This window comes from Mobula birostris, chromosome 5, assembly GCF_030028105.1.
Source record: "Mobula birostris isolate sMobBir1 chromosome 5, sMobBir1.hap1, whole genome shotgun sequence".
Taxonomy (NCBI): domain Eukaryota; kingdom Metazoa; phylum Chordata; class Chondrichthyes; order Myliobatiformes; family Myliobatidae; genus Mobula; species Mobula birostris.
Window position 1 is genome coordinate 101,265,338 of NC_092374.1, and position 26,167 is coordinate 101,291,504.

The 26,167-nt window shown below is 50.6% G+C and overlaps 2 protein-coding genes across 2 annotated transcripts in view; one reads left to right on the plus strand and one right to left on the minus strand.

The window, feature by feature from the left end:
- Window positions 1-22,385, minus strand: part of LOC140197927 (macrosialin-like) — a 32,194-nt gene extending 9,809 nt beyond the window's left edge. The window contains exons 1-3 of the mRNA XM_072258544.1: window positions 22,094-22,385; window positions 20,314-20,430; window positions 19,061-19,133 (exon numbers count right to left, since the gene is read on the minus strand). Coding sequence (XP_072114645.1) covers window positions 19,061-19,133; window positions 20,314-20,430; window positions 22,094-22,291 — 388 coding nt within the window. The 5' untranslated portion in view covers window positions 22,292-22,385. The remainder of the gene's footprint in view (window positions 1-19,060; window positions 19,134-20,313; window positions 20,431-22,093) is intronic.
- Window positions 1-26,167, plus strand: part of LOC140198392 (rhodopsin kinase GRK1-like) — a 569,956-nt gene that overhangs the window by 364,110 nt on the left and 179,679 nt on the right. The window lies entirely within an intron of this gene.

A 26,167-nucleotide genomic window follows, 5' to 3' on the forward strand; every position in this document is an offset into this window, starting at 1 on the left:
ATGGTGAAAACGACGGGGGGAGGAACGGAGAGAAGGTGAAAATGATGGGGACGGACGGAGTGAAGGTGAAAACTATGGGGAGAAGAGATGGAGAGAAGGTGAAAATGACAGGGGGAAGGATGGAGTGAAGGCAAAAACGACGGAGAGATGGTGAAAACGGTGAGGGACGGAGAGAAGGTGAAAACGACAGGGAGGGATGGAGAGAAGGTGAAAAAGATGGGGAGAAGGTGAAAATGACAGGGAAGGATGGAGTGAAGGCAAAAACAACAGAGAGATGGTGAAAATGGTGAGGGACGGAGAGAAGGTGAAAACGACGGGGAGGGACGGAGAGAAGGTGAAAAAGATGGGGAGGGATGGAGAGAAGGTGAAAAAGATGGGGAGAAGAGATGGGGAGAAGGTGAAAATGACGGGGAAGGATGGAGTGAAGGTGAAAGTGACAGGGAGTGGATGGAAAGAACGTGGAAACGACAGGGAGGGACAGAGAGAAACCGTGAAAATGACGGGGAGGGACACAGCGATGTGGAAAACGACGAGGAGAGACAGAGAGAATGTGAAAATCACAGGGGAAGGGATGGAGAGAAGGTGAAAACGACAGGGGAGAGATGGAGAGAAGGTGAAACCGACAGTGGGAGGGATGGAGCGAAGGTGAAACCGACGGGGAGGGATGGAGAGAAGGGGAAAATGACGGGAGTGTCATAGAGAAGGTGAAAATGACAGGGAGGAATGGAGAGAAGGTAAAAACAGAGAGACGGCGAGAAGGTGAAAGGGACAGGGAGGAGGTGAAAATGACAGAGGGACGGAGAGAAGGTGAAAATGACGGGGAGGGATGGAGAGAACATGAAAATGACAGGAAGGGACGGAGAGATGGTGAAAATGACAGGGGGAGGGACGGAGACTTGGTGAAAACGATGGGGAGGGACGAGAGATGGTGAAAACGGCAGGAGCAGGGAAGGAAAGATGGTGAAAATGACAAGGGATGGAGAGAATGTGAAAACAACAGGCAGGGACGGAGAGAAGGTGAAAATGATGGGGAGGGACTGAGAAAACGTGAAAACGACAGGGGTGGGATGGACAGATGGTGAAAACGAAGAGGGATGGAGAGAAGGTGAAAATCACGGGGAAAGACGGAGAGAAGGTGAAAATGACGGGGAAGAATGGAGAGAAGGTGAAAATAACGGAGAGATGGAGAGAAGGTGAACACGACAGGGAGAGAGGAGTTAAGGTGAAAATGACAGGAGGAGAGATGGAGAGAAGGTGAAAACGACAGTGGGAGGGATGGAGCGAAGGCGAAAACGACAGGGAGGGTCAGAGAAAAGGTGAAAATGATGGGGAGAGATGGAGAGAAGGTGGAAATGATGGGGAGAGACGCTGAGCTAGTGAGAATGATGGAGGGAAGGAAAGAAGGTGAAATGACGGGTCGGACGGAGGGTAGGTGAAAACGTCAGGGGGAGGGCTGGAGAGAAGGTGAAAATGACAGGGAGGGACAGAGAGTAGGTAAAAATGTCAGGGAGGGAAGGAGAGAAGGTGAAAACGATGGGGAGGGACAGAGAGAGAACGTGGAAATGACGGGATGGTATGGAGAGATGGTGAAAATCGCAGGGGAAGAGACAGAGAGTCCGCGAAAATGACAGGGAGGGACGGAGAGGTGGTGAAAACGACTGGGAGGGACGGAGAGATGGTGAAAACTACTAAGAGGGATGGACAAAATGTGAAAAGGAAGGGGAGGGATGGAGAGATGGTGAAAACGATGGGGAGGGACGAGAGATGGTGAAAACGACAGCGAGAACATGAAAACAACAGGGGGAGGGAAGGAAAGATGGTGAAAATGATGAGGTGGGACGGAGAGAATGTGAAAACAACGGGCAGGGATGGAGAGAAGGTGAAAATCACAGGGAGAGATGGAGAGAAGGTGAAAATGATGGGGAGGGACAGAGAAGGTGAAAACGATGGGGAAGAACGGAAAGGAGGTGAAAACGACAGGGATGGAGAGAACGTGAAAACTACAGAGAGTTGGAGAGAAGGTAAACACGAAGGGGGGATGGAGAGAAGGTAAAAACAGAGAGACGGCGAGAAGGTGAAAGGGACAGGGCGGAGGTGAAAATGACGGAGAGACGGCGAGAAGATGAAAACGACAGGGAGAGGAATGGAAAGAAAGTGGAAACGACAGGGAGGGACAGAGAGAAACCGTGAAAATGCCTGGGAGGGATGGAGAGAAGGAGAAAACGAAATCGGACGGATGGAGAGAAGGTGAAAACAGAGAGACGGAGTGAAGGTGAAATGGACAGGGAGAAGGTGAAAATGACAGGGAGGGATGGAGAGAATATGAGAATGATATCGGATGGATGGAAAGAAGGTGAAAACGGAGGGACAGAGTGAAGGTAAAAGGGACAGGGAGAAGGTGAAAATGACAGGGCGAGGGACGGAGAGAAGGTGAAAATGACGGGGAGGGATGTAGAGAATGTGAGAATGACAGGGAGGGACAGAGAGAAGGTGAAAATCACAGGGGAAGGGACGGAGAGAAGGTGAAAATGACATGGGGAAGAACGGAGAGAAGGTGTAAACAACGTGGTGGGATGGAGAGGTGAAAATCACAGGGAGGGACGGAGAGAAGGTGAAATGACAGGGGGACAAATGGACAGAAGGTGAAAATGATGGGGAGAGATGGAGAGAACGTGAAAACAACATGAGGAACAGAGAGAGAACGTGAAAACAATGGGGAGGGTCACAGAGAAGGTGAAAAAGATGAGGAGGGACAGAGAGATGGTGAAAACGACATGGAGGGACGGAGAAAAGGTGAAAACAATGGAGGGACAGAGAGAACGTGAAAACGACGGGGAGACATGGAGAGAAGGTGAAAATGACAGGGGAGGAATGGAGAGAAGGTGAAAACGGGGAGAGACAGAGAGAAGGTGAAAACGACAGGAGGGACACAGTGAAGGTGAAATTGATGGGGAGGGATGGAGAGAAGGTAAAAATGTCAGGGGGAGGGATGGAGAGAAGGTGAAAACGGCAGGGGATGGACGGAGAGAACGTAAAAATGACAGGGACAGAGAGAACGTGAAAATGATGGGGAGGGACAGAGGGACTGAAAACGACGGGAGAGATGGAGAGAAGGTGAAAACAATGGGGAGAGATGGAGAGAAGGTGAAAACGACAGCGGAGGGACACAGAGAAGGTGAAAATGGCGGGGAGAGACAGAAAAATGGTGAAAATGACATGGAGAGGGATGGAGAGAAGGTGAAAACGACAGGGAGTGGATGGAAAGAACTTGGAAACAACAGGGAGGGAGAGAGAGAAACAGTGAAAATGACGGGGAGGGACGGAGCGATGTGGAAAACAATGAGGATGGACAGAGAGATGGTGAAAACGAGGAGGGACAGAGAGAATGTGAAAACGACAGGGAGGAATGGAGAGAAGGTATAAACGGAGAGATGGAGAGAAGGTGAAAGGGACAGGGCGAAGGTGAAAATGACAGAGAGACGGAGAAAAGTTGAAAATCACAGGGGAATGGACGGAGAGAAGGTGAAAATGACAGGGGAGAGATGGAGAGAAGGTGAAACTGACAGTGGGAAGGATGGAGCGAAAGTGAAACTGACGGGGAGGGATGGAGAGAAGGCGAAAATGACGGGAGGGACAGAGAAGGGTGAAAATGACAGGGAGAGATAGAAAGATGGTGAAAATGATGGGGAGGGACGGAGAAAACGTGAAAACGACAGGGGGTGGGACAGATAGATGGTGAAAACGAAGAGGAGGGATGGAGAGAAGGTGAAAATCATGGGGAAAGATGGAGAGAAGGTGAAATTGACGGGGAAGAATGGAGAGAAGGTGAAAACAACAGAGATGGAGAGAAGGTGAACACGACAGGGAGGGAGGAGTTAAGGTGAAAATGACAGGAGGAGAGACGGAGAGAAGGTGAAAACAACAGTGGGAGGGATGGAGCAAAAGGTGAAAACGACAGGGAGGGACAGAGAAAAGGTGAAAATAATGGGGATGGATGGAGAGTAGGTGAAAACGACAGGAAAAGGGATGGAGAAAAGGTGAAATTGACAGGGGGAGGGATGGAGAGAAGGTAAAAATGACGGGGAGGGATGGAGAGAAGGTGAAAACAATGGAGGAAAAGACGGAGAGAAGGTGAAAACAACAGCGGAGGGACACAGAAAAGGTGAAAATAATGGGGAGAGATAGAAAAATGGTGAAAATGACATGGGGAGGGACGGAGAGAAGGTGAAAATGACAGGGAGGGACGAAGCGATGTGGAAAACGACGAGGAGGGACAGAGAGATGGTGAAAACGACGAGAAGGGACAGAGAGAATGTGAAAACGACGGAGGAATGGAGAGAAGGTGATAACAGAAATGGATAGAAGGTGAAAGGGACAGAGCGAAAGTGAAAATGATGGAGGGATGGAGAGAATGTGAAAACGTCAGGGAGAGATAGAGAGAAGGTGAAAATGACAGGGGAAGGGAAGGAGAGAAGGTGAAGATGACAGGGGGAGGGACGGAGAGAATATGAAAATGACGGGTGGGATGGACAGATGGTGAAAACGAAGAGGAGGGATGGAGAGAAGGTGAAAATCAGGGGAAAGATGGAGAGAAGGTGAAAATGACAGGGAGGGATGGAGAGAACATGAAAACGACAGGGAGGGATGGAGAGATGGTGAAAATGACGGGGAGGGACGGAGAGATGGTGAAAACAATGGGGAGGGACGAGAGATGGTGATAACGACAGCGAGAACGTGAAAACGACAGGAGGAGGGAAGGAAAGATGGTGAAAATGACAAGGGACGGAGAGAATGTGAAAACAACGGGCAGGGACGGAGAGAAGGTGAAAATCACGGAGAGAGATGGAGAGAAAGTGAAAATGATGGGGAGGGACAGAGAAAACGTGAAAACGACAGGGGGTGGGATGGACAAATGGTGAAAACGAAGAGGAGGGATGGAGAGAAGGTGAAAATCATGGGGAAAGATGGAGAGAAGGTGAAAATGACGGGGAGGGTTGGAGAGAAGGTGAAAATGATGGGGAAGAATGGAGAGAAGGTGAAAATAACGGAGAGATGGAGAGAAGGTGAACACAACAGGGAGAGAGGAGTTAAGGTGAAAATGACAGGAGGAGAGACGGAGAGAAGGTGAAAACGACAGTGGGAGGGATGGAGCGAAGGCGAAAACGACAGGGAGGGACAGAGAAAAGGGGAAAATGACGGGAAGAGATGGTGAGCTGGTGAAAATGATGAGGAGGGACAGAGAGAATGTGAAAACAACAGGGAGGAATGGAGACAAGGTGCAAATGACATCGGATGGATGGAGAGAAGGTGAAAGGGACAGGGAGAAGTTAAAAATGACGGAGGGATGGAGAGAAGGTGAAAATGACAGGGCGACAGACGGAGAGAACGTGAAAACAACGGGGAGGGACGGAGAGAAGGTGAAAATGACGGGAGAGACGGAGAGAAAGTGAAAATGATGGAGAGAGACGGAGAGAAGGTGGAAATGATGGGGAGAGATGGTGAGCTGGTGAAAATGATGGAGGGAAGGACAGAAGGTGAAAATGACAGGGAGGGACAGAGAGTAGATGAAAATAACGGGGTGGGACGGAGAGAAGGTGAAAATGACAGGGGGAGAGATGGTGAGATGGTGAAAACGACTGGGAGGGACGGAGAGATGGTGAAAACGACAGGGGGAGAGACGGAGAGAAGGTGAAAATGATGGGGAGGGATGGAGAGAGGGTGAAAAAGATGGGGAGGGACGGAGCGAAGGTGAAAACGATGGGGAGAAGAGATGGAGAGAAGGTGAAAACGACAGGGGGAAGGATGGAGTGAAGGCAAAAATGACGGAGAGATGGTGAAAACGGTGAGGGACGGAGAGAAGGTGAAAACGACAGGGAGGGACGGAGAGAAGGTGAAAAAGATGGGGAGGGACGGAGCGAAGGTGAAAGCGACGGAGTGGATGGAAAGAACGTGGAAACGACAGGGAGGGACAGAGAGAAACTGTGAAAATGACGGGGAGGGACAGAGCGATGTGGAAAACGACGAGGATGGACAGAGAGGATGTGAAAATCACAGGGGAAAGGATGGAGAGAAGGTGAAAACGACAGGGGAGAGATGGAGAGAAGGTGAAACCGACAGTGGGAGGGATGGAGCGAAGGCGAAACCGACGGGGAGGGATGGAGAGAAGGGGAAAATGATGGGAGTGTCATAGAGAAGGTGAAAATGACAGGGAGGAATGGAGAGAAGGTAAAAACAGAGAGACGGCGAGAAGGTGAAAGGGACAGGGAGGAGGTGAAAATGACGGAGGGACGGAGAGAAGGTGAAAATGATGGGGAGGGATGGAGAGAACATGAAAACGACAGGAAGGGATGGAGAGATGGTGAAAATGACAGGAGGAGGGATGGAGAGATGGTGAAAACGATGGGGAGGGACGAGAGATGGTGAAAACGACAGGAGGAGGGAAGGAAAGATGGTGAAAATGACAAGGGATGGAGAGAATGTGAAAACAACAGGCAGGGACGGAGAGAAGGTGAAAATGATGGGGAGGGACTGAGAAAACGTGAAAACGACAGGGGTAGGATGGACAGATGGTGAAAACGAAGAGGGATGGAGAGAAGGTGAAAATCACGGGGAAAGACGGAGAGAAGGTGAAAATGATGGGGAAGAATGGAGAGAAGGTGAAAATAACGGAGAGATGGAGAGAAGGTGAACACAACAGGGAGAGAGGAGTTAAGGTGAAAATGACAGGAGGAGAGATGGAGAGAAGGTGAAAACGACAGTGGGAGGGATGGAGCGAAGGCGAAAACGACAGGGAGGGACAGAGAAAAGGTGAAAATGACGGGGAGAGATGGTGGACTGGTGAAAATGACGAGGAGGGACAGAGAGAATGTGAAAACAACAGGGAGGAATGGAGACAAGGTGAAAATGACATCGGACAGGTGGAGAGAAGGTGAAAACAGGGAGAGACAGAGAGAAGGTGAAAGGGACAGGGAGAAGGTAAAAATGACGGAGGGATGGAGAGAAGGTGAAAATGACAGGGCGATGGACGGAGAGAATGTGAAAACAATGGGGAAGGACGGAGAGAAGGTGAAAACGATGGGAGAGACGGAGAGAAAGTGAAAATGATGGGGAGAGATGGAGAGAAGGTGGAAATGATGGGGAGAGACGCTGAGCTAGTGAAAATGACGGAGGGAAGGAGGGAAGGTGAAATGACGGGTCGGACAGAGGGTAGGTGAAAACGTCAGGGGGAGGGATGGAGAGAAGGTGAAAACGAGGGTCAAAGACAATGTGAAAATGATGGGGAGAGACAGAGAGAAGGTGAAAATGACAGAGAGACAGAAAGATGGTGAAAATGACAGGGAGGGACGGAGAGAACATGAAAATGATGGGGTGGGACGGACAGATGGTGAAAACGAAGAGGGATGGAGAGAAGGTGAAAATCAGGGGGAAAGACGGAGAGAAGGTGAAAATGACGGGAAGGGTTGGAGAGAAGGTGAAAACAATGGGGAAGAACGGAGAGAAGGTGAGAACAATGGAGAGATGGAGCGAAGGCGAAAATGACAGGGGGGGACGGAGAAAAGGTGAGAATGACGGGGACAGACGGAGAGTAGGTGAAAACGACAGGGGGAGGGACAAAGAGAAGGTGATAATAACGGGGGAGGAACGGAGAGAAGGTGAAAATGACAGTGAGGGATGGAGAGAAGGTGAAAATGACTGAGAGATGGAGAGAAGGGGAACACGACAGGGAGAGACAGAGAAGGTGAAAATGACGGGGAGGGACGGAGAGAAGGTGAAAAAGATGGGGAGGGACAGTGAGCTGGTGAAAATGACGAGGGACAGAGAGAATGTGAAAACAACAGGGAGGAATGGAGACAAGGTGAAAACAACATCGGACAGATGGAGAGAAGGTGAAAACAGGGAGAGACAGACAGAAGGTGAAAGGGACAGGGAGAAGGTAAAAATGACGGCGGGATGGAGAGAAGGTGAAAATGACAGGGCGACAGACGGAGAGAACGTGAAAAAAACAGGGAGGGATGGAGAGAAGGTGAAAACGACAGGAGGGACAGAGAGAAAGTGAAAATTATGGGGAGAGATGGAGAGAAGGTGGAAATGATGGAGAAAGATGGTGAGCTGGTGAAAATGACAGGGAGGGAAGGAGAGAAGGTGAAAATGACGGGGACGGACGGAGAGTAGGTAAAAATGGCAGGGGGAGATGGGGAGAAATGGAAATGATGGGGAGAGACGGTGAGCTGTTGAAAATGACGGGGGCAGAGAGAGAACATGAAAACGACGGGGAGGGATGGATAGAGGGTGGAAATGACGGGGAGAGATGATGAGCTGGTGAAAATGACAGGGTGGGACAGAGAGAATGTGAAAACGACAGGAGGAGGGACGGAAAGATGATGAAAATGACGAGGAGGGATGGAGAAAATGTGAAAATGACAGGGAGGGATGGAGAGATGGTGAAAATCACGGGAATGGATGGAAAGAAGGTGAAATGATATGGAAAGGGTGGAGAGAAGGTGAAAACAATGGGAAGAGATGGAGAGAAGGTGAAAACGATAGGGAGACGGATGCAGAGGAGGTGAAAACAACAGAGAGAGAATGTGAAAACGATGGGGATGGACAGAGAAGGTGAAAATGATGGGAAGGGACGGACAGAAGGTGGAAATCACGGGGAGGGACAGAGAGAATGTGGAAACAATGGGGAGGGACGCAGAGAAGGTGAAAAATACGAGGGACGGAGAGATGGTGAAAACGACGTGGAGAGATGGAGAGATGGTGACAACGATGAGGAGGGACGGAGAGATGGTTAAAACGATGGGCAGGGATGGAGAGAAGGTGAAAACGACAGTGGGAGGGATGGAGCGAAAGTGAAAATGATGGGGAGGGATGGAGACAATGTGAAAACAACGGGGGAGAGATGCAGAGAAAGTGAAAATGACGGGGACAGACGGAAAGTAGGTGAAAACGACGGGGAGGGATGGAGAGAAGGTGAAAATTACGGGAGAGATGGAGAGCAGGCGAAAATGACAGGGAGGGATGGAGAGATGGTGAAAACGAGGGTCAGAGAGAATGTGAAAACAATGGGGAGAGACAGAGAGAAGGTGAAAATGACAGAGAGACAGAAAGATGGTGAAAATGACAGGGAGGGACGGAGAGAACATGAAAATGATGGGGTGGGACGGACAGATGGTGAAAACGAAGAGGGATGGAGAGAAGGTGAAAATCAGGGGGAAAGACGGAGAGAAGGTGAAAATGACGGGGAGGGTTGGAGAGAAGGTGAAAACGATGGGGAAGAACGGAGAGAAGGTGAGAACAACGGAGAGATGGAGAGAAGGTGAAAACGACAGTGGGAGGGATGGAGCGAAGGTGAAAATGACAGGGACAGACGGAGAGTAGGTGAAAACGACAGTGGGAGGGACAGAGAGAAGGTGATAATAACATGGGAGGAACGGAGAGAAGGTGAAAATGATGGTGAGGGATGGAGAGAAGGTGAAAATGACAGAGAGATGGAGAGAAGGGGAACACGACAGGGAGAGACAGAGAAGGTGAAAATGACAGGGAGGGACGGAGAGAAGGTGAAAAAGATGGGGAGGGACAGAGCGAAGGTGAGAACGACAGGGAGAAGAGATGGAGAGAAGGTGAAAACGACAGGGGGAAGGATGGAGCAATGGTGAAAATGACGGAGAGATGGTGAAAACAGTGAGGGACGGAGAGAAGGTGAAAATGACAGGAGGGACGGAGAGAAGGTCAAAACGACAGGAGGGACAGAGAGAAGGTGAAAATGACAGGGAGAGATGGTGAGCTGGTGAAAATGATGGGGAGAGACAGAAAGATGGTGAAAATGACAAGGAGGGATGGAGAGAAGGTGAAAACAACAGGGAGAGATGGAGAGAAGGTGTAGATGACGGGGAGAGATGATGAGCTGGTGAAAATGACAGGGAGGGACAGAGAGAATGTGAAAACGACAGGAGGAGGAATGGAAAGATGGTGAAAATGATGAGGAGGGACGGAGCGAAGGCGAAAACAATGGGGAGGGACAGAGAGATGGTAAAAACGATGGGCAGGGACGGAGAGAAGGTGAAAACGACAGTGGGAGGGATGGAGCGAAAGCGAAAACGATGGGGAGGGATGGAGACAATGTGAAAACGACGGGGGAGAGACGCAGAGAAGGTGAAAATGACGAGGACGGACGGAAAGTAGGTGAAAACGACAGGGGGAGGGATGGAGAGAAGGTGAAAATAATGGGGAAGGATGGAAAGAAGGTGACAACGACAGGGGAGTGGACGGAGAGTAGGTGAAAGCGACAGGGGGAGGGACGGAGAGAAGGTGAAAATGGCAGGAGGGACAGAGAGAAGGTGAAAATGACGGGGAGAGACAGAAAGATTGTGAAAATGACAAGGAGGGACAGAGAGTAGGTGTAAATCACAGGGGGAGAGATGGAGTGAAGGTGAAAACGATGGGGAGGGACAGAAAGATGGTGAAAACGACTAGGAGGGTAGGAGAGAAGGTGAAAACGATGGGCAGGGACGGAGAGAAGGTGAAAACGACAGTGGGAGGGACGGAGCAAAGGCGAAAACGATGGGGAGGGATGGAGAGATGGTGAAAATGATAAGGGATGGAGAGTGTGTGAAAAAGACGGGGAAAGAAGGAGAGAAGATGAAAATGACAGGGACAGACGGACAGTCAGTGAAAACGACAGGGGGAGGGATGGAGAGAACGTGAAAATGACGGGGGCAGAGAGAGAACGTGAAAACGATGGGGAGGGACAGAGAGAACTTGAAAACGATGGGGAGGGACGGAGAGATGGTGAAAACGACGTGGAGGTACAGAGAGAATGTGAAAATGACGTGAAGGGATGGAGAGATGGTGAAAACAATGGGGAGGGATGGAGAGAGGTGAAAATAAATGGGAGGGACAGAGGGAAGGTGAAAACAATGGGGATGGGTGGAGAGAAGGTGAAAACAATGGGGATGGGTGGAGAGAAGGTGAAAATGACAGGGCAAGGGACGGAGCGAAGGTGAAAATGATGGGAGAGGGATGGAGAGAATGTGAAAATGACAGTGAGGGACAGAGAGAGATTGTGAAACGACATGGAGGGACGGAGAGAAGGTGAAAACGACAGGAAGAGGGATGGAGAGAAGGTGAAAACAACAGAGAGAGAATGTGAAAATGTCAGGGATGGACAGAGAGAATGTGAAAATGGGGAGAGACGGTGAGCTGTTGAAAATGACGGAGGGAAGGAGAGAAGGTGAAAATGACAGGGACGGACGGAGAGTAGGTGAAAACGGCAGGGGGAGGGATGGAGAGAAGGTGAAAATGACAAGGAGGGACAGAGAGAAGGTGAAAATGACGGGGGAGGGACAGAGAGAAGGTGAAAATGACGGGGAGAGAAGGAGTTAAGGTGAAAATGACAGGAGGACAGACGGCGAGAAGGTGAAAACGACAGTAGGAGGGATGGAGCGAAGGCGAAAACAACGGGAAGTGACAGAGAGAAGGCGAAAATGACGGAGACGGATGGAGAGTAGGTGAAAACGACAGGGGAGGGATGGAGAGAAGGTGAAAATTACGGGGAGGGATGGAAAGATGGTGAAAACGACAGGGGGTGGACGGAGAGTAGGTGAACACGACAGGGGGAGGGACGGAGAGAAGGTGTAAACGACAGGAAGAGGGACGGAGAGAAGGTGAAAACAACAGAGAGAGAATGTGAAAATGACAGGGATAGACAGAGAGAATGTGAAAATGACAGAGGGACAGAGAGAAGGTGAAAATGATGGGGAGGGACAGAGAAGGTGAAAACGACAGGGAGGGATGGAGAGAAGGTGAAAATCATGGGGAGGAAAGGAAAGATGATGTAAATGACGAGAATAGACAGAGAGAAAGTGAAAACGACGGGGGAGATAGACAGAAGGTGAAAACGACGGGAGAGATGGAGAGAGGGGAAAATGACGGGAGGGATGGAGTGTAGGAGAAAACGACTTGGAGAGACAGAGAAGGTGAAATTGACCGGGGGAGGGATGGACAGAAGGTGAAAACGACAGGGGAAGGGATGGAAGGAAGGTGAAATGACAAGGGGACGAACATACAGAAGGTGAAAACGACAAAGGGAGAGATGGAGAGAATGTGAAAATGACTGGGGCAGAGAGAGAACGTGAAAACGCCGGGGAGGGACAGAGAGATGGTGAAAACAACGGGGGGGGGCAGAGAGAAGGTGAAAACGATGGGGAGGAATGGAGAGGTGAAAATGACAGTGAGGGACAGAGAGAGAACGTGAAACAACAGGGAGGGACGGAGAGATGGTGAAAATCACAGGAGAAGGGATGGAAAGAAGGTGAAAACGACAGGGAGAGGGATGGAGAGAATGTGAAAACAACAGAGAGAGAATGTGAAAATGACGGGGTTGGACAGAGAGAATGTGAGAATGACGGAGGGACAGAGAGAAGGTGAAAATGACGGGGAGGGATGAAGAGAAGGTGAAAATCACAGGGAGGAAAGGAAAGATGGTTAAAATGACAAGGATGGACAGAGAGAAAGTGAAAACGACGGGAGAGATGGAGAGAGGGGAAAAACGACGCGGAGGGATGGAGAGAAGGTGAAAATGACAGGAGGGACTGAGTGTAGGAGAAAACGACTGGGAGAGACAGAGAGAAGGTGAAGTTGACCGAGGGAGGGATGGACAGAAGGTGAAAATGACAGGGGAAGGGACGGAGGGAAGGTGAAATGCCAAGGGGACGAACATACAGAAGGTGAAAATGACAGAGGGAGAGATGGAAAGAATGTTAAAACGACGGGGGGGGGCAGAGAGAGAACGTGAAAACGACGGGGAGGGACGGAGAGATGGTGAAAATGATGGGGAAGGACAGAGAGAATGTGACAACGATGGGGACGGAGAGAAGGTAAAAAAGACGAGGGACGGCGAGATGGTGAAAACGACGTAGAGTTACGGAGAGAATGTGAAAATAACGTGAAGGGACGGAGAGATGGTGAAAAGGACTAGAAGGGATGGAGAGAAGGAGAAAATGATGGGCAGGGATGGTGAGAAGGTAAATATGACAGGGGAGATGGAGAGAATGTGAAAATGACAGGGAGGGACAGAGAGAAAGCGAAAACGACGGAGGAGATAGAGAGGTGAAAACGACGGGAGAGATGGTGAAAATGATGGGGAGGGACGGAGAGAATGTGAAAACGATGGGAAGGGACGGAGAGATAGTGAGAACAACGGGGGAGGGATGGACAGAAGCTCAAAATGATGGGGAGGGACGGAGAGATGGTGAAAACGACTAGGAGGGATGGAGAGATGGAGAAAATGATGGGCAGGGATGGAGAGAAGGTGAAAACGACGGGGAGAGAAGGAGTTAAGGTGAAAATGTCAGGAGGACAGACGGCGAGAAGGTGAAAACGACAGTAGGTGGGATGGAGCGAAGGCGAAAACAACGGGAAGTGACAGAGAGAAGGTGAAAATGACGGGGATGGATGGAGAGTAGGTGAAAACGACAGGGGAGGGATGGAGAGAAGGTGAAAATTACGGGGAGGGATGGAAAGATGGTGAAAACGACAGGGGGTGGACGGAGAGTAGGTGAACACGACGGGGTAGGGACGGAGAGAAGGTGAAAACGACTAGGAGAGGGACGGAGAGAAGGTGAAAACGACAGAGAGAGAATGTGAAAATGACGGGGATAGACAGAGAGAATGTGAAAATGACAGAGGGACAGAGAGAAGGTGAAAATGACGGAGACGGATGGAGAGTAGGTGAAAATGACAGGGGAGGGATGGAGAGAAGGTGAAAACGACAGGGAGAGGGATGGAGAGAAGGTGAAAACGACAGAGAAAATGTGAAAATGACGGGGATAGACAGAGAGAATGTGAAAATGACAGAGGGACAGAGAGAAGGTGAAAATGATGGGGAGGGACAGAGAAGGTGAAAACGACAGGAAGGGATGGAGAGAAGGTGAAAATCATGGGGAGGAAAGGAAAGATGGTGAAAATGACGAGGATGGACAGAGAGAAAGTGAAAACGATGGGGGAGATAGACAGAAGGTGAAAACGACCGGAGAGATGGAGAGAGGGGAAAATGACGGGAGGGACGGAGTGTAGGAGAAAACGACTGGGAGACACAGAGAAGGTGAAATTGACCGGGGGAGGGATGGACAGAAGGTGAAAACGACAGGGGAAGGGATAGAGGGAAGGTGAAATGACAAGGGGACGAACATACAGAAGGTGAAAACGACAGAGGGAGAGATGGAGAGAACGTGAAAATGACGGGGGCAGAGAGAGAACATGAAAACGACGGGGAGGGATGGATAGAGGGTGGAAATGACGGGGAGAGATGATGAGCTGGTGAAAATGACAGGGTGGGACAGAGAGAATGTGAAAACGACAGGAGGAGGGACGGAAAGATGATGAAAATGACGAGGAGGGATGGAGAAAATGTGAAAATGACAGGGAGGGATGGAGAGATGGTGAAAATCACGGGAATGGTTGGAAAGAAGGTGAAAATGATATGGAGAGGGGTGGAGAGAAGGTGAAAACAATGGGAAGAGATGGAGAGAAGGTGAAAACGACAGGGAGACGGATGCAGAGGAGGTGAAAACAACAGAGAGAGAATGTGAAAACGATGGGGATGGACAGAGAAGGTGAAAACGATGGGAAGGGACGGACAGAAGGTGGAGATCACGGGGAGGGACGGAGAGAATGTGGAAACGACGGGGAGGGACGCAGAGAAAGTGAAAAATACGAGGGACGGAGAGATGGTGAAAACGACGTGGAGAGATGGAGAGATGGTGAAAACGATGAGGAGGGACGGAGAGATGGTTAAAACGATGGGCAGGGATGGAGAGAAGGTGAAAACGACAGTGGGAGGGATGGAGCAAAAGTGAAAATGACGGGGAGGGATGGAGACAATGTGAAAACGACGGGGGAGAGATGCAGAGAAAGTGAAAATGACGGGGACGGACGGAAAGTAGGTGAAAACGACAGGGAGGGATGGAGAGAAGGTGAAAATAATGGGGAGGGATGGAAAGAAGGTGACAACTACAGGGGAGTGGATGGAGAGTAGGTGAAAACAACAGGGGGCGGGACAGAGAGAAGGTGAAAATGACGGGAGGGACAGAGAGAAGGTGAAAATGACGGGGAGAGATGGTGAGCTGGTGAAAATGACAGGGAGAGACAGAAAGATGGTGAAAATGACAAGGAGGGACGGAGAGAAGGTGAAAACAACGGGGAGGGATGGAGAAGGTGTAAATGACGGGGAGAGACAGAAAGATGGTGAAAATGACAAGGAGGGACGGAGAGTAGGTGTAAATCACAGGGGGAGAGACGGAGTGAAGGTGAAAATGATGGGAGAGGGATGGAGAGAATGTGAAAATGACAGAGAGGGACAGAGAGAGAACGTGAAACGACATGGAGGGACAGAGAGAAGGTGAAAACAACAGGAAGAGGGATGGAGAGAAGGTGAAAACAACAGAGAGAGAATGTGAAAATGTCGGGGATGGACAGAGAGAATGTGAAAATGACAGAGGGACAGAGAGAAGGTGAAAACGACGGGGAGGGACAGTGAAGGTGAAAACGACGGGGAGGGACGGGGAGAAGTTGAAAATCACAGGGAGGAAAGGAAAGATGGTTAAAATGATGAGGATGGACAGAGAGAAAGTGAAAACGATGGGAGAGATGGAGAGAGGGGAAAAAACGACGCGGAGGGATGGAGAGAAGGTGAAAATGACAGGAGGGACGGAGTGTAGGAGAAAACGACTGGGAGAGACAGAGAGAAGGTGAAGTTGACTGGGGGAGGGATGGACAGAAGGTGAAAATGACGGGAAGGGACGGAGGGAAGGTGAAATGACAAGGGGACGAACATACAGAAGGTGAAAACGACAGATGGAGAGAATGTTAAAACGACGGGGGGGGCAGAGAGAGAACGTGAAAACGACGGGGAGGGACGGAGAGATGGTGAAAATGATGGGGATGGACAAAGAGAATGTGACAACGATGGGGACGGAGAGAAGGTAAAAAAGACAAGGGACGGAGAGATGGTGAAAACGACGTAGAGGTACGGAGAGAATGTGAAAACGACGTGAAGGGATGGAGAGATGGTGAAAACAATGGGGAGGGATGGAGAGAAGGTGAAAATGATGGGGAGGGACAGAGGGAAGGTGAAAACAACAGGGAGGGGCGGAGAGAAGGTGAAAATCACAGGAAGGGATGGGAAGAAGGTAAAAACAATAGGGGGAGGGGCAGAGGTAAAAATGATGAGGGATGGAGAGAATGTGAAAACGACAGGGAGAGACGGAGAGAAGATGAAAACGACGGAGAGATGCCAAGAAGGTGAAAACGGGGAGGGATGGAGAGAAGGTGAAAACGATGGGGAGGGATGGAGAGAAGGTGAAAATGATGGGGAGAGATGGAGAGAGGGTGGAAATGACGGGGAGAGATGATGAGCTGGTGAAAATGACAGGGAGGGACAGGGAGAATGTGAAAACAACAGGAGGAGGGATGGAAAGATGGTGAAAATGACAAGGAGGGATGGAGAGAATGTAAAAACAATGGGGAGGGACGGACAGAAGGTGAAAATCATGGGGAGAGATGGAGAGAAGGTGAAAATGACAGGGAGGGATGGAAAGAAGGTGAAAACGATTGGGAAGAACGGGGAGAAAGTGAAAACGACAGAGAGGATGGAGGGAAGGTGAACACGACTGAGAGACAGAAGGTGAAAATGACGGGGAGGGACGGAGAGAAGGTGAAAATGACGAGGAGGAACAGAGAGATGGCGAAAGTAACAGGGGGAGCGAAGGAGTTAAGGTGAAAATGACAGGAGGAGAGATAGAGAGAAGGCGAAAATGACAGTGGGAGGGATAGAGCGAAGGTGAAAACGACGGGGAGGGACGATCAGCTGGTAAAAATGATGAGGGACGGTGAGAATGTGAAAATGATGGGGAGGGACAGAAAGTTGCTGAAAACAACCAGGAGGGACGGAGAGAATGTGAAAACAACGGGGAGGGATGGAGAGAAGGTGTAAATCACAGGGGGAGAGACGGAGTGAAGGTGAAAACGATGGGGAGGGACGGAGAGATGGTGAAAATGATGGGGAGAGATGGAAAGAAGGTTGAAATGACGGGGAGAGATGATGAGCTGGTGAAAATGACAGGGAGGGACAGAGAGAATGTGAAAACGACAGGAGGAGGGACAGAAAGATGGTGAAAATGACGAGGAGGAACAGAGAGAATATGAAAACAACCGGGAGGGACGGACAGAAGTTGAAAATCACGGGGAGAGACGGAGAGAAGGTGAAAATGACAGGCATGGATGGAGAGAAGGTGAAAACGATGGGGAAGAACGGAGAGTAGGTGAAAATGACAGAGAGGATGGAGAGAAGGTGAACACAATGGAGAGACAGAAGGTGAAAACGACGAGGAGGACCAGAGAGATGGTGAAAGCAACAGGGGGAGCGAAGGAGTTAAGGTGAAAATGACAGGAGGAGAGATAGAGAGAAGGTGAAAATGACAGTGGGAGGGATAGAGCGAAGGCGAAAACGATGGGGAGGGACGAACAGCTGGTAAAAACGATGAAGGACGGAGAGAATGTGAAAACGACGGGGAGAGACGAGAGAAGGTGAAAATGACGGGGATGGACGGAGAGTAGGTGAAAACGACAAGGAGAGGGTTGGAGAGAAGGTGAAAACGATGGGGAGGGATGGAGAGAAGGTGAAAATGATGGGGAGAGATGGAGAGAAGGTGAAAATGACATGGAGGGACGGAGTGAAGGTGAAAGTGACGGGGAGGGATGGAGAGAAGGTGAAAATGACAGCGGGAGGACGGAGTGAAGGTGAAAACGATGGGGAGAGACGGCGAGATGGTGAAAATGACGGGGAGGGACGGAGAGAAGGTGAAATGACGGGGTCAGATGGAGAGAAGGTGAAAACGACAGGGGGAGGGATGGAGAGAAGGTGAAAACGACAGGGAGGAACGGACCGAGAGACAGTGAAAACAATGGGGAGAGATTGAGAGATGGTGTAAACGACAGGGGAGGGACAGATAGAGTGTGAAAGTGAGGGATGGAGTTAGTGAAAATGAGAGAAGTGGGGATAAAAAGGGCAAAAGGGAGAGTGAGGAAGGGGTAGAGGAGATGTGAAGATGTAGGAGTGTTGGGAGAGGGGGGGCTGTGGAGTTAGTTCCAGAGAGGAACGGGTGGTTAGAGGATGTGAAAGTGTCGGATTATGTTTTGTGAAGAGCATGAGCTGCTGAATCAGAGGGAGAGTCCGCCAGATCTTGCTCAACCACCCCCCATGCATTCAACCAGCAGCACCGAACAGTGAGACAAAATCAAAACATCAGAAATACTAGTGGGTCGGGTGGCGTCCGTGGAGACAGAGACAGTAAGTGACTCAGGTTAATGTGGAGAACATTTCTATGGGGTCCTGGATCTGAAAACCTGACTCTTGTTTCCCTGATGTTGCTGGATCAGATTCTAGGGCTTTCTTGGGATCTAGTGGGTCGATGGGGCAGAGATGTGGGGGAGAGCAGAGGTCAGCCCGGGCCAGAAGCATTTGGGACTGGGATGAGAGGGAGCAGCGAGCACTGAAAGGAGTGTCTCAGGACTTTACCACAGGTATGATCGGCTGAGTGTCCTCTTACCCCATCAGCCGGTGGCATTACTGAGAGCTGAGGGGAGATGCCCGGATGTATGAGTATCAGACCCACATAATCTGTAGCCTCCCTCTGAATTCACTTTAATTCACCCACCCCTTCCACCCATCAGTACATCCTCCTCCGGCTCCTACCTCCCTCTCTGGCTCTGTAACCCCCTCCAGCCCCTACCTCCCCCCATCTCTGTAACCCCCTCTGGCCCCACATCCCTCCCCGTCTCTGTAATCCCCTCCAGTCCATACACCCCTCCCCATCTCTGTAACCCCCAACAGCCCCACACCACTCCCCATGACTGTAACCCCTTCTGTCCCCTGCACCCCTCTCTGTCTCTGTCAACCTCTCCAGGCCCTACACCCCAACCCATCGCTGTACCCCAAGGGACAGAACAATCTCTGCCTGTCTCCTGCTGCTTTTGGTGGTTCGGAGATGCGGGAACTCACCAGCAGCACCTGGGAATTTATAGGTGAGCTGGGTCTTAATCTGATGAAGGTGATAACTCTTCCCCTTGGTGTCCTGTTGAGACAGAATCGCCAAAAAAACAATGATCACCAATAACCCATACCCAAAAGCTCAAGGTAAGTCCCACACATGTCACCAGTGTATCTCAGTAACTCTTTCCCATTGCCTCACTGTACACAGCACTCTGCATTGCCTCCTGACGATTCCATCACCCCATCCTCATCACTGACCCCTGGGTAAGAGGGGGTTCCTGTTCCCCATCCCCGTCCACACTGATCCCTGGGTCAGAGAGAGTACCTGTTCCAGATCCCCGTCCACACTGACCCCTGGGTCGGAGAGTGTCCTGTTCCTGATCTCCCTTCACACTGACCCCTGGGTCAGAGAGGGTTCCTGTTCCTGATCTCCCTCCACACTGACTCCTGGGTCAGAGAGGGTTCCTGTTCCCCATCCCCGTCCACACTGACCCCTGGGTCAGAGAGGGTTCCTGTTCCCCATCCCCGTCCACACTAACCCCTGGGTCGGAGAGTGTCCTGTTCCCAATCTCCCTTCACACTGACTCTGGGTCAAAGAGGGTTCCTGCTCCTGATCTCCCTCCACACTGATCGCTGGGTCAGAGAGGTTCCTGTTCCCCATCCCCGTCCACACTGACCCCTGGATCAGAGAGGTTCCTGTTCCTGATCTCCCTTTACACTGACCCCTGAGTCAGAGAGGGTACCTGTTCCCCATCCCCGTCCACACTGACCCCTGGGTCAGAGAGGTTCCTGTTCCCGAACTCCCGTCCACACTGACCCCTGGGTCAGAGAGGGTTCCTGTTCCCCATCCCCGTCCACACTGACCCCTGGGTCAGAGAGGGTTCCTGTTCCCCATCCCCGTCCACACTGACCCCTGGATCAGAGAGGTTCCTGTTCCCGATCTCCCTTTACACTGACCCCTGAGTCAGAGAGGGTACCTGTTCCCCATCCCTGTCCACACTGACCCCTGGGTCAGAGAGGTTCCTGTTCCCGAACTCCCGTCCACACTGACCCCTGGGTCAGAGAGGGTTCCTGTTCCCGAACTCCCGTCCACACTGACCCCTGGGTCAGAGAGGGTTCCTGTTCCCGAACTCCCGTCCACACTGACCCCTGGGTCAGAGAGGGTTCCTGTTCCCCATCCCCGTCCACACTGACCCCTGGGTCAAAGAGGGTTCCTGTTCCCCATCCCAGTCTATAGGTACACCCTCCCTATTCATACTCACCTTTTGAAAGCCAAAAGTCAGGAACCCTTGCGGAAAGGTCAGCGTCATGTTCACAGTGTTTTTCCCACAGGCCCCCGATGCTTTGGTGTCATTGGGTTGGATGAAAAATGTTCCCCACTGCAAAAAGAGTGCACCGTAAACACCGATATTTAAACCCCAATGCCTGCCCCCACCACACTCTCAATGATAGCTCTTGGTCCCTGCAACTGGACTGATGGCTGTGCGATTGACTTCAGGGGTAAGCCCAAAACCTTTTCACTTAAGGCAGTCAGACACAGATGGGTCTCAGATTGGCAGGAAAGGGGTTGTCAAACAGACAAGGATCTCTCCCTGTGTGTAAGGTAGGTGTGTCTAACCCTGCCTAGGAATGTGTGAAGGCACAGTGTGGAGGGAGCTTCACTCTGTGTCTGACCCCAGGAGTGTGTGATGGGACGGTATGGAGGGAGCTTCACTCTGTGTCTGACCTTGGGTGTGTGTGATGGGACGGTGTGGAAGGAGATTCACTCTATGTCTGACTCTGGGAGTGTGTGATGGGACTGTGTGGAGGGAGATTCACTCTGTGTCTGACCCCGGGAGTGTGTGATGGGACAGTGTAGAGGGAGCTTCACTCTGTGTCTGACCCCGGGACTGTGTGATGGGACGGTGTAGAGGGAGATTCACCCTGTGTCTGACTCCGGGAGTGTGTGATGGGACGGTGTAGAGGGAGCTTCACTCTGTGTCTGACCCCGGGACTGTGTGATGGGACGGTGTAGAGGGAGATTCACCCTGTGTCTGACTCCGGGAGTGTGTGATGGGACGGTGTAGAGGGAGATTCACCCTGTGTCTGACCCCGGGAGTGTGTGATGGGACGGTGTAGAGGGAGATTCACTCTGTGTCTGACCCTGGGAGTGTGTGATAGGACAGTGTAGAGGGAGATTCACTGTGTCTGACCCCAGGAGTGTGTGATGGGACAGTGCGGACGGAGCTTCGCACAGTGTCTGACCCCGGGACTGTGTGATGGGACAGTGTGGACGGAGATTCACTCTGTGTCTGACCCCGGGAGTGTGTGATGGGACAGTGTAGAGGGAGATTCACTGTGTCTGACCCCAGGAGTGTGTGCTGAGACAGTGCGGACGGAGCTTCGCACAGTGTCTGACCCCGCGAGCGTGTGATGGGACGGTGTAGAGGGAGATTAACCCTGTGTCTGACCCCGGGAGTGTGTGATGGGACAGTGTAGAGGGAGATTCACTCTGTGTCTGACCCCGGGAGTGTGTGATGGGACAGTGTGGACGGAGATTCACTCTGTGTCTGACCCAGGAGTGTGTGATGGGATGCAGTAGAGGGAGATTCACCCTGTGTCTGACCCCGCGAGCGTGTGATGGGACAGTGTGGACGGAGATTCACTCTGTGTCTGACCCCGGGAGTGTGTGATGGGACGCAGTAGAGGGAGCTTCACTCTGTGTCTGACCCCAGGATTGTCATTAAAGACTTGCAAATTTCTGTGGATGTACCAGGAAAGCATTTTGATGGGTTTGCATCACCCTCTGCTATGAGGGGCCACTGCATGGGATTGGAAAAAGCTGCATAAGGTTGTAAACTCAACCAGCTCAATCATGGGCACAAGCAGCCCCCATCATAGGTGACACCCATTATTATAGAGCACCAACACCCAGGAAGTGCCTCATTGTGTTGTCTTGTGCTGTACTGTTGGCGTCAAACCAACAAATTTTATAACATTTGCCAGTATTAATAAACCTGAGTGTGGAGGGAGCTCTGTCTCAGTGACTCAACCCTTACTCACCCTGCCAGTCTCGTACTCAACACGTAGCTCGATCTCCAGTGTTGCCAAGGCACAGATCATTTTCTTGTTGGCCACTTTGTATGTCCCCTTTCTCAGCACTGGAGTGGCCGTGGGAGTTGGGACTGAATGGGTGGTGTGATTGGTTGGAATTGGTGTGGTGTGATTGGTTGGTGATGTATGATTGCCTGGTGTCGGCATAGTGTGATTGGCCAGTGTTGGAGTAATGGTAGTGTGATTGGCTGGTGTTGGGGAATGGGTGGTGTGATTGGCTGGTGTTGGGGAATGGGTGGTGTGATTGGCTGGTGTTGGGGAATGGGTGGTGTGATTGGTTGGCGTTGGGGAATGGGTGGTGTGTTTAGTTGATGTTGAACTGTGACTTGTTTGGTGGGGTGTACTGGCTGGAATCAGTGACCCAGGAGTTGGAGGCAAAACCGAGGTGGCAGGAACGAGTGTGCCTAATGTTGGCCGACAGCTGCTCCCCTCACACAGAGGGTCAGATCTTCCTACAAAGAAAACAGAAACAGAAGCATTATGCCTCACCGATAGTAATGGAGCACAACAGCACAGAAGCAGGCCCTTCAGCCCATCTGGTCCATGCTGAACTGTTACTTTGCCTCATCCCATCAGCCTGCACTCAGATCATACTCTCCGTACCACTTGCATCCATGTACTCATCCAAACTTCTCTTGAAGTTTTGCACTTCAGAAAAGTATCCTGCATTTTACCACTTCAGCTGGCAGCTCATTCCACATTCGTGCCACCCTCTGAGTGAAGTTCCCCCTATATTTTCCCTTTCACCCTTATCCTATGACCTCTAGTTCGTGTCTCACTTAACCTCAGTGGAAAAAGCCTGCTTGCATTTGCCCTATCTTTCCCCCTCATAATTTTGAAAACCTCTATCAAATCTCCCCTCATTCTCCTCTGCTCCAGCGAATAAAGTCGTAATCTATTCAATTTTCCCTATAACTCAGGTCCTCAAGTCCCAGCAACATCCTTGTAAATTTTCTCTGTACTCTTTCAATCATGTTGGTATCTTTCCTGTAGGTAGATGACCAAAACTGTGCACAGTACTCCAAATTTGGCCTGAACATCATCTTGGGCAACTTCAACATAACATGCAAACTCCTGTACTCAGTACTCTGATGCAAGAAGGCCAACGTGCCAAAAGCTCTCTTTACGACCCTACGTACCTGTGACACCACTTTCAAAGAATTATGGATCTGTATTCCTAGGTCCTTCTGTTTTGCCACACCAGTCAGTGCCCTACCGCACACACGCAATGTGCAAGTTCCTCAGCTAGTGGGAATGCCAGCCAAGACAACACATGACCAAGGCATGGTCAGTATCACCAAGACACCAGAGCAACCCCAGCAATCTGACTGGTCGGGAGATCAGTAGTCACTTGCTGCTCAAGATCAATCAAGGATGTCCACATTTAACACCCTCCCTAAACTGAAGCCAGCAGCACTGGATGGAAAGAAATTTGGGCTGAAGCAGGACTCTGTATGGAAACAATTTTAAGAAGAAATTGTGTCTGTCTCTGGGAGTGTGTGATGGGACAGTGTGGGGGGAGTTTCTCTCTGTGTTTGACCCCGGGAGTGTGTGATGGGACAGTGTGGAGGTTGATTCACCTCTACTGATCCAGCTCTGGGAGAGTTGAGTTTCTAGAACAGAAGTTTTCCTCAGTGAGATGTGATCTGGAGTAACACCATTGTGGTTCTCACCTTCAGAGACCATTAGTCACACTTCTGAAAGAAGCTGAGGTCAGGGTGGCTATGCAGTGTGTGTCAGCAGAGATGCAGAGACTGAACTGACCAAATTTGTCATTCTATCTGGGGGGAAATGTTTTTGTGACTAATTTTGGAAATTTCAAACTTCATCTCTGTGTGTGTTAGTAAGTGGATAATCTGCCAAGGTTCCTGCTTACGTTGAGTGAGTTTAAGGAGATTTGGTATGTCATCAAACTCTAGCAGATGTACCGTGGAGAACATCCATCACTGTCTGGTATGGAGGGGCTAATTCTCAGGCTCAGAAAAAGCTGCAGAAGGTTGCAAGCTCAGCCAGCTGCATCATGGGCATGAGTCTCCCCAGCATCCAGGACATCTTCAAAAGGCAATGCCTCACGAAGGTGGCATTAATGACATTCACCACTCAGGACATGCCCTCTTCTCATTACTACCATCAGGGAGGAGGTACACACACTCAATATTTCAGCAAACGCTTGGCCATCAGATTTCTGGATGGTCCATGAACACCTCCTCATTTTTTGCTCTCTTTTTGCACTACCTATACTTTTTTATATTTCCCATTTTGTAGCTTATAGTACTTTTTATGAATTGCACTGTACTGCTGATTCTAAATCTCATCTGACTGCACATGAAGCCTAACTTTCTATTGCCAGCATTTTCATGTCTACCTGATAGAGCCTTTGAACGCCACTGTCTATAGGCTTCCACCATCTCCATTAGACTATAAGACGTCGGCCCCTCAAGCCTGCTCCATCTGTATCATGGCTGATATATTATCCCTCTCAACCCCAACCTCCTGCCATTTCTGCCTAACCTTTGCCACCCTAACTAACCAAGCATCTATCAACCTCTGCATTAAATATACTCAATGACATGGCCTCTACAGCCATCTGTGGCAACAAATCCGGATTCACCACCCTCAGGCTAAAGAAATTCCTCCTCATCTCTGTTCTAAAGGGACGTCTTTATATTCTGAGGCTGTGTCCTCTGGTCCTAGACTATGCAAAACAGGAAGCATCCTCTCCACATTCACTCTGTCTAGGTGTTTTGATATTCATTAGGTTTCAATGAGATCTCCCTCATTCTTCTAATCTCCAGCAAGCACAGACAAAAAAAAAGTCAAACAGTCCTGAAACATTAGCCCTTTCATTCCCGGAATCATTTCCGTGAACCTCCCCTGGACCCTCTCCAATGCCAGCAGTTCCTTTCTCAGATGTGGGGTCCAAATTGCTCACAATGTTCCAGATGTGGTCTGGCCAACACCTTACTAAACCCAGTGTTGCATCCTTGCCTTCCTATGCTAGCCCTCTCAAAATGCACACTAACATTGCATTTGCTTTCAAGTTGTGACATAACCTTTAGGGAATTGTGCCCATTTACAAACTACTCTATATTCCTTCTACCAAACTGCATGCCCATCTCCTCTGGCAGCCCACCCCAGGCAGCCACCATTCTATTGAAAACCTGCCAACCACATTCCTTTAAACTTCCTCCTTGTCTCAAATTCATCACCTCTAGTATTTGCCTTTTTCGCCCTTCGGTGAACGATTTTGACCATCCAGCCTATCTATGCCTCGAATCATTTTATAAACCTCGCAACACACAAAATGCTGGAGGAACTCAGCAGGCCAGGCAGCACCTATAGAAAAGAGTACAGTTGATGTTTCAGGCCAAAACCCTTCAGTGTCATTGAAACATTGCAGTGAAAATGAAGGGTAACCGAAACTTCACACAGAGCTTCACAGCCTGACCATTGATACTAGAGTGTTGAAGGGAGAGGGGAGCTGGGGTGTGGAGGAGGGGGAGGGGAGGTGGAGGACAGAGGAGAAAGAGGGAGGTGGAGGGCAGAGGAGGGGGAGGGAAGGTGGAGGACAGAGGAGGAAGAGGGAGGTGGAGGGCAGAGCAGGGGGAGGGGAGGGGGAGGACAGAGGAGAAAGAGGGAGGTGGAGGGCAGAGGAGGGGGGGAGGTGGAGGGTAGTTTGCAGACTGTGGCAGAGGTGTTTAATTGAAAAGGCACAGTGGTGGAGATGGGAGAAAATGCAGAGAAGGAGCGTGTTGTGGTGGTGATGTGCCCCTGTGAGTAGTTCTGGGTGTTCTGTGTACCATATCGATGTATGAAAAGGACATCTGTCCTCATAGATTCACTGAGACCCGGTCTACTCAGATATCTGATTCTCCCTACTCTCCCTTCTCTCCTTTCTCTCCCCTCTTGCCTCTCCCCCCCCCTCCCTCCCCCTCTCTCCCTTCTCCCTCCCCTCTCTCTCTCCCCTCTCTCCCCCTTCCTCTCTATCCCCCCTCTCTCCCCCTCTCCCTCCTCTCCCCCTCC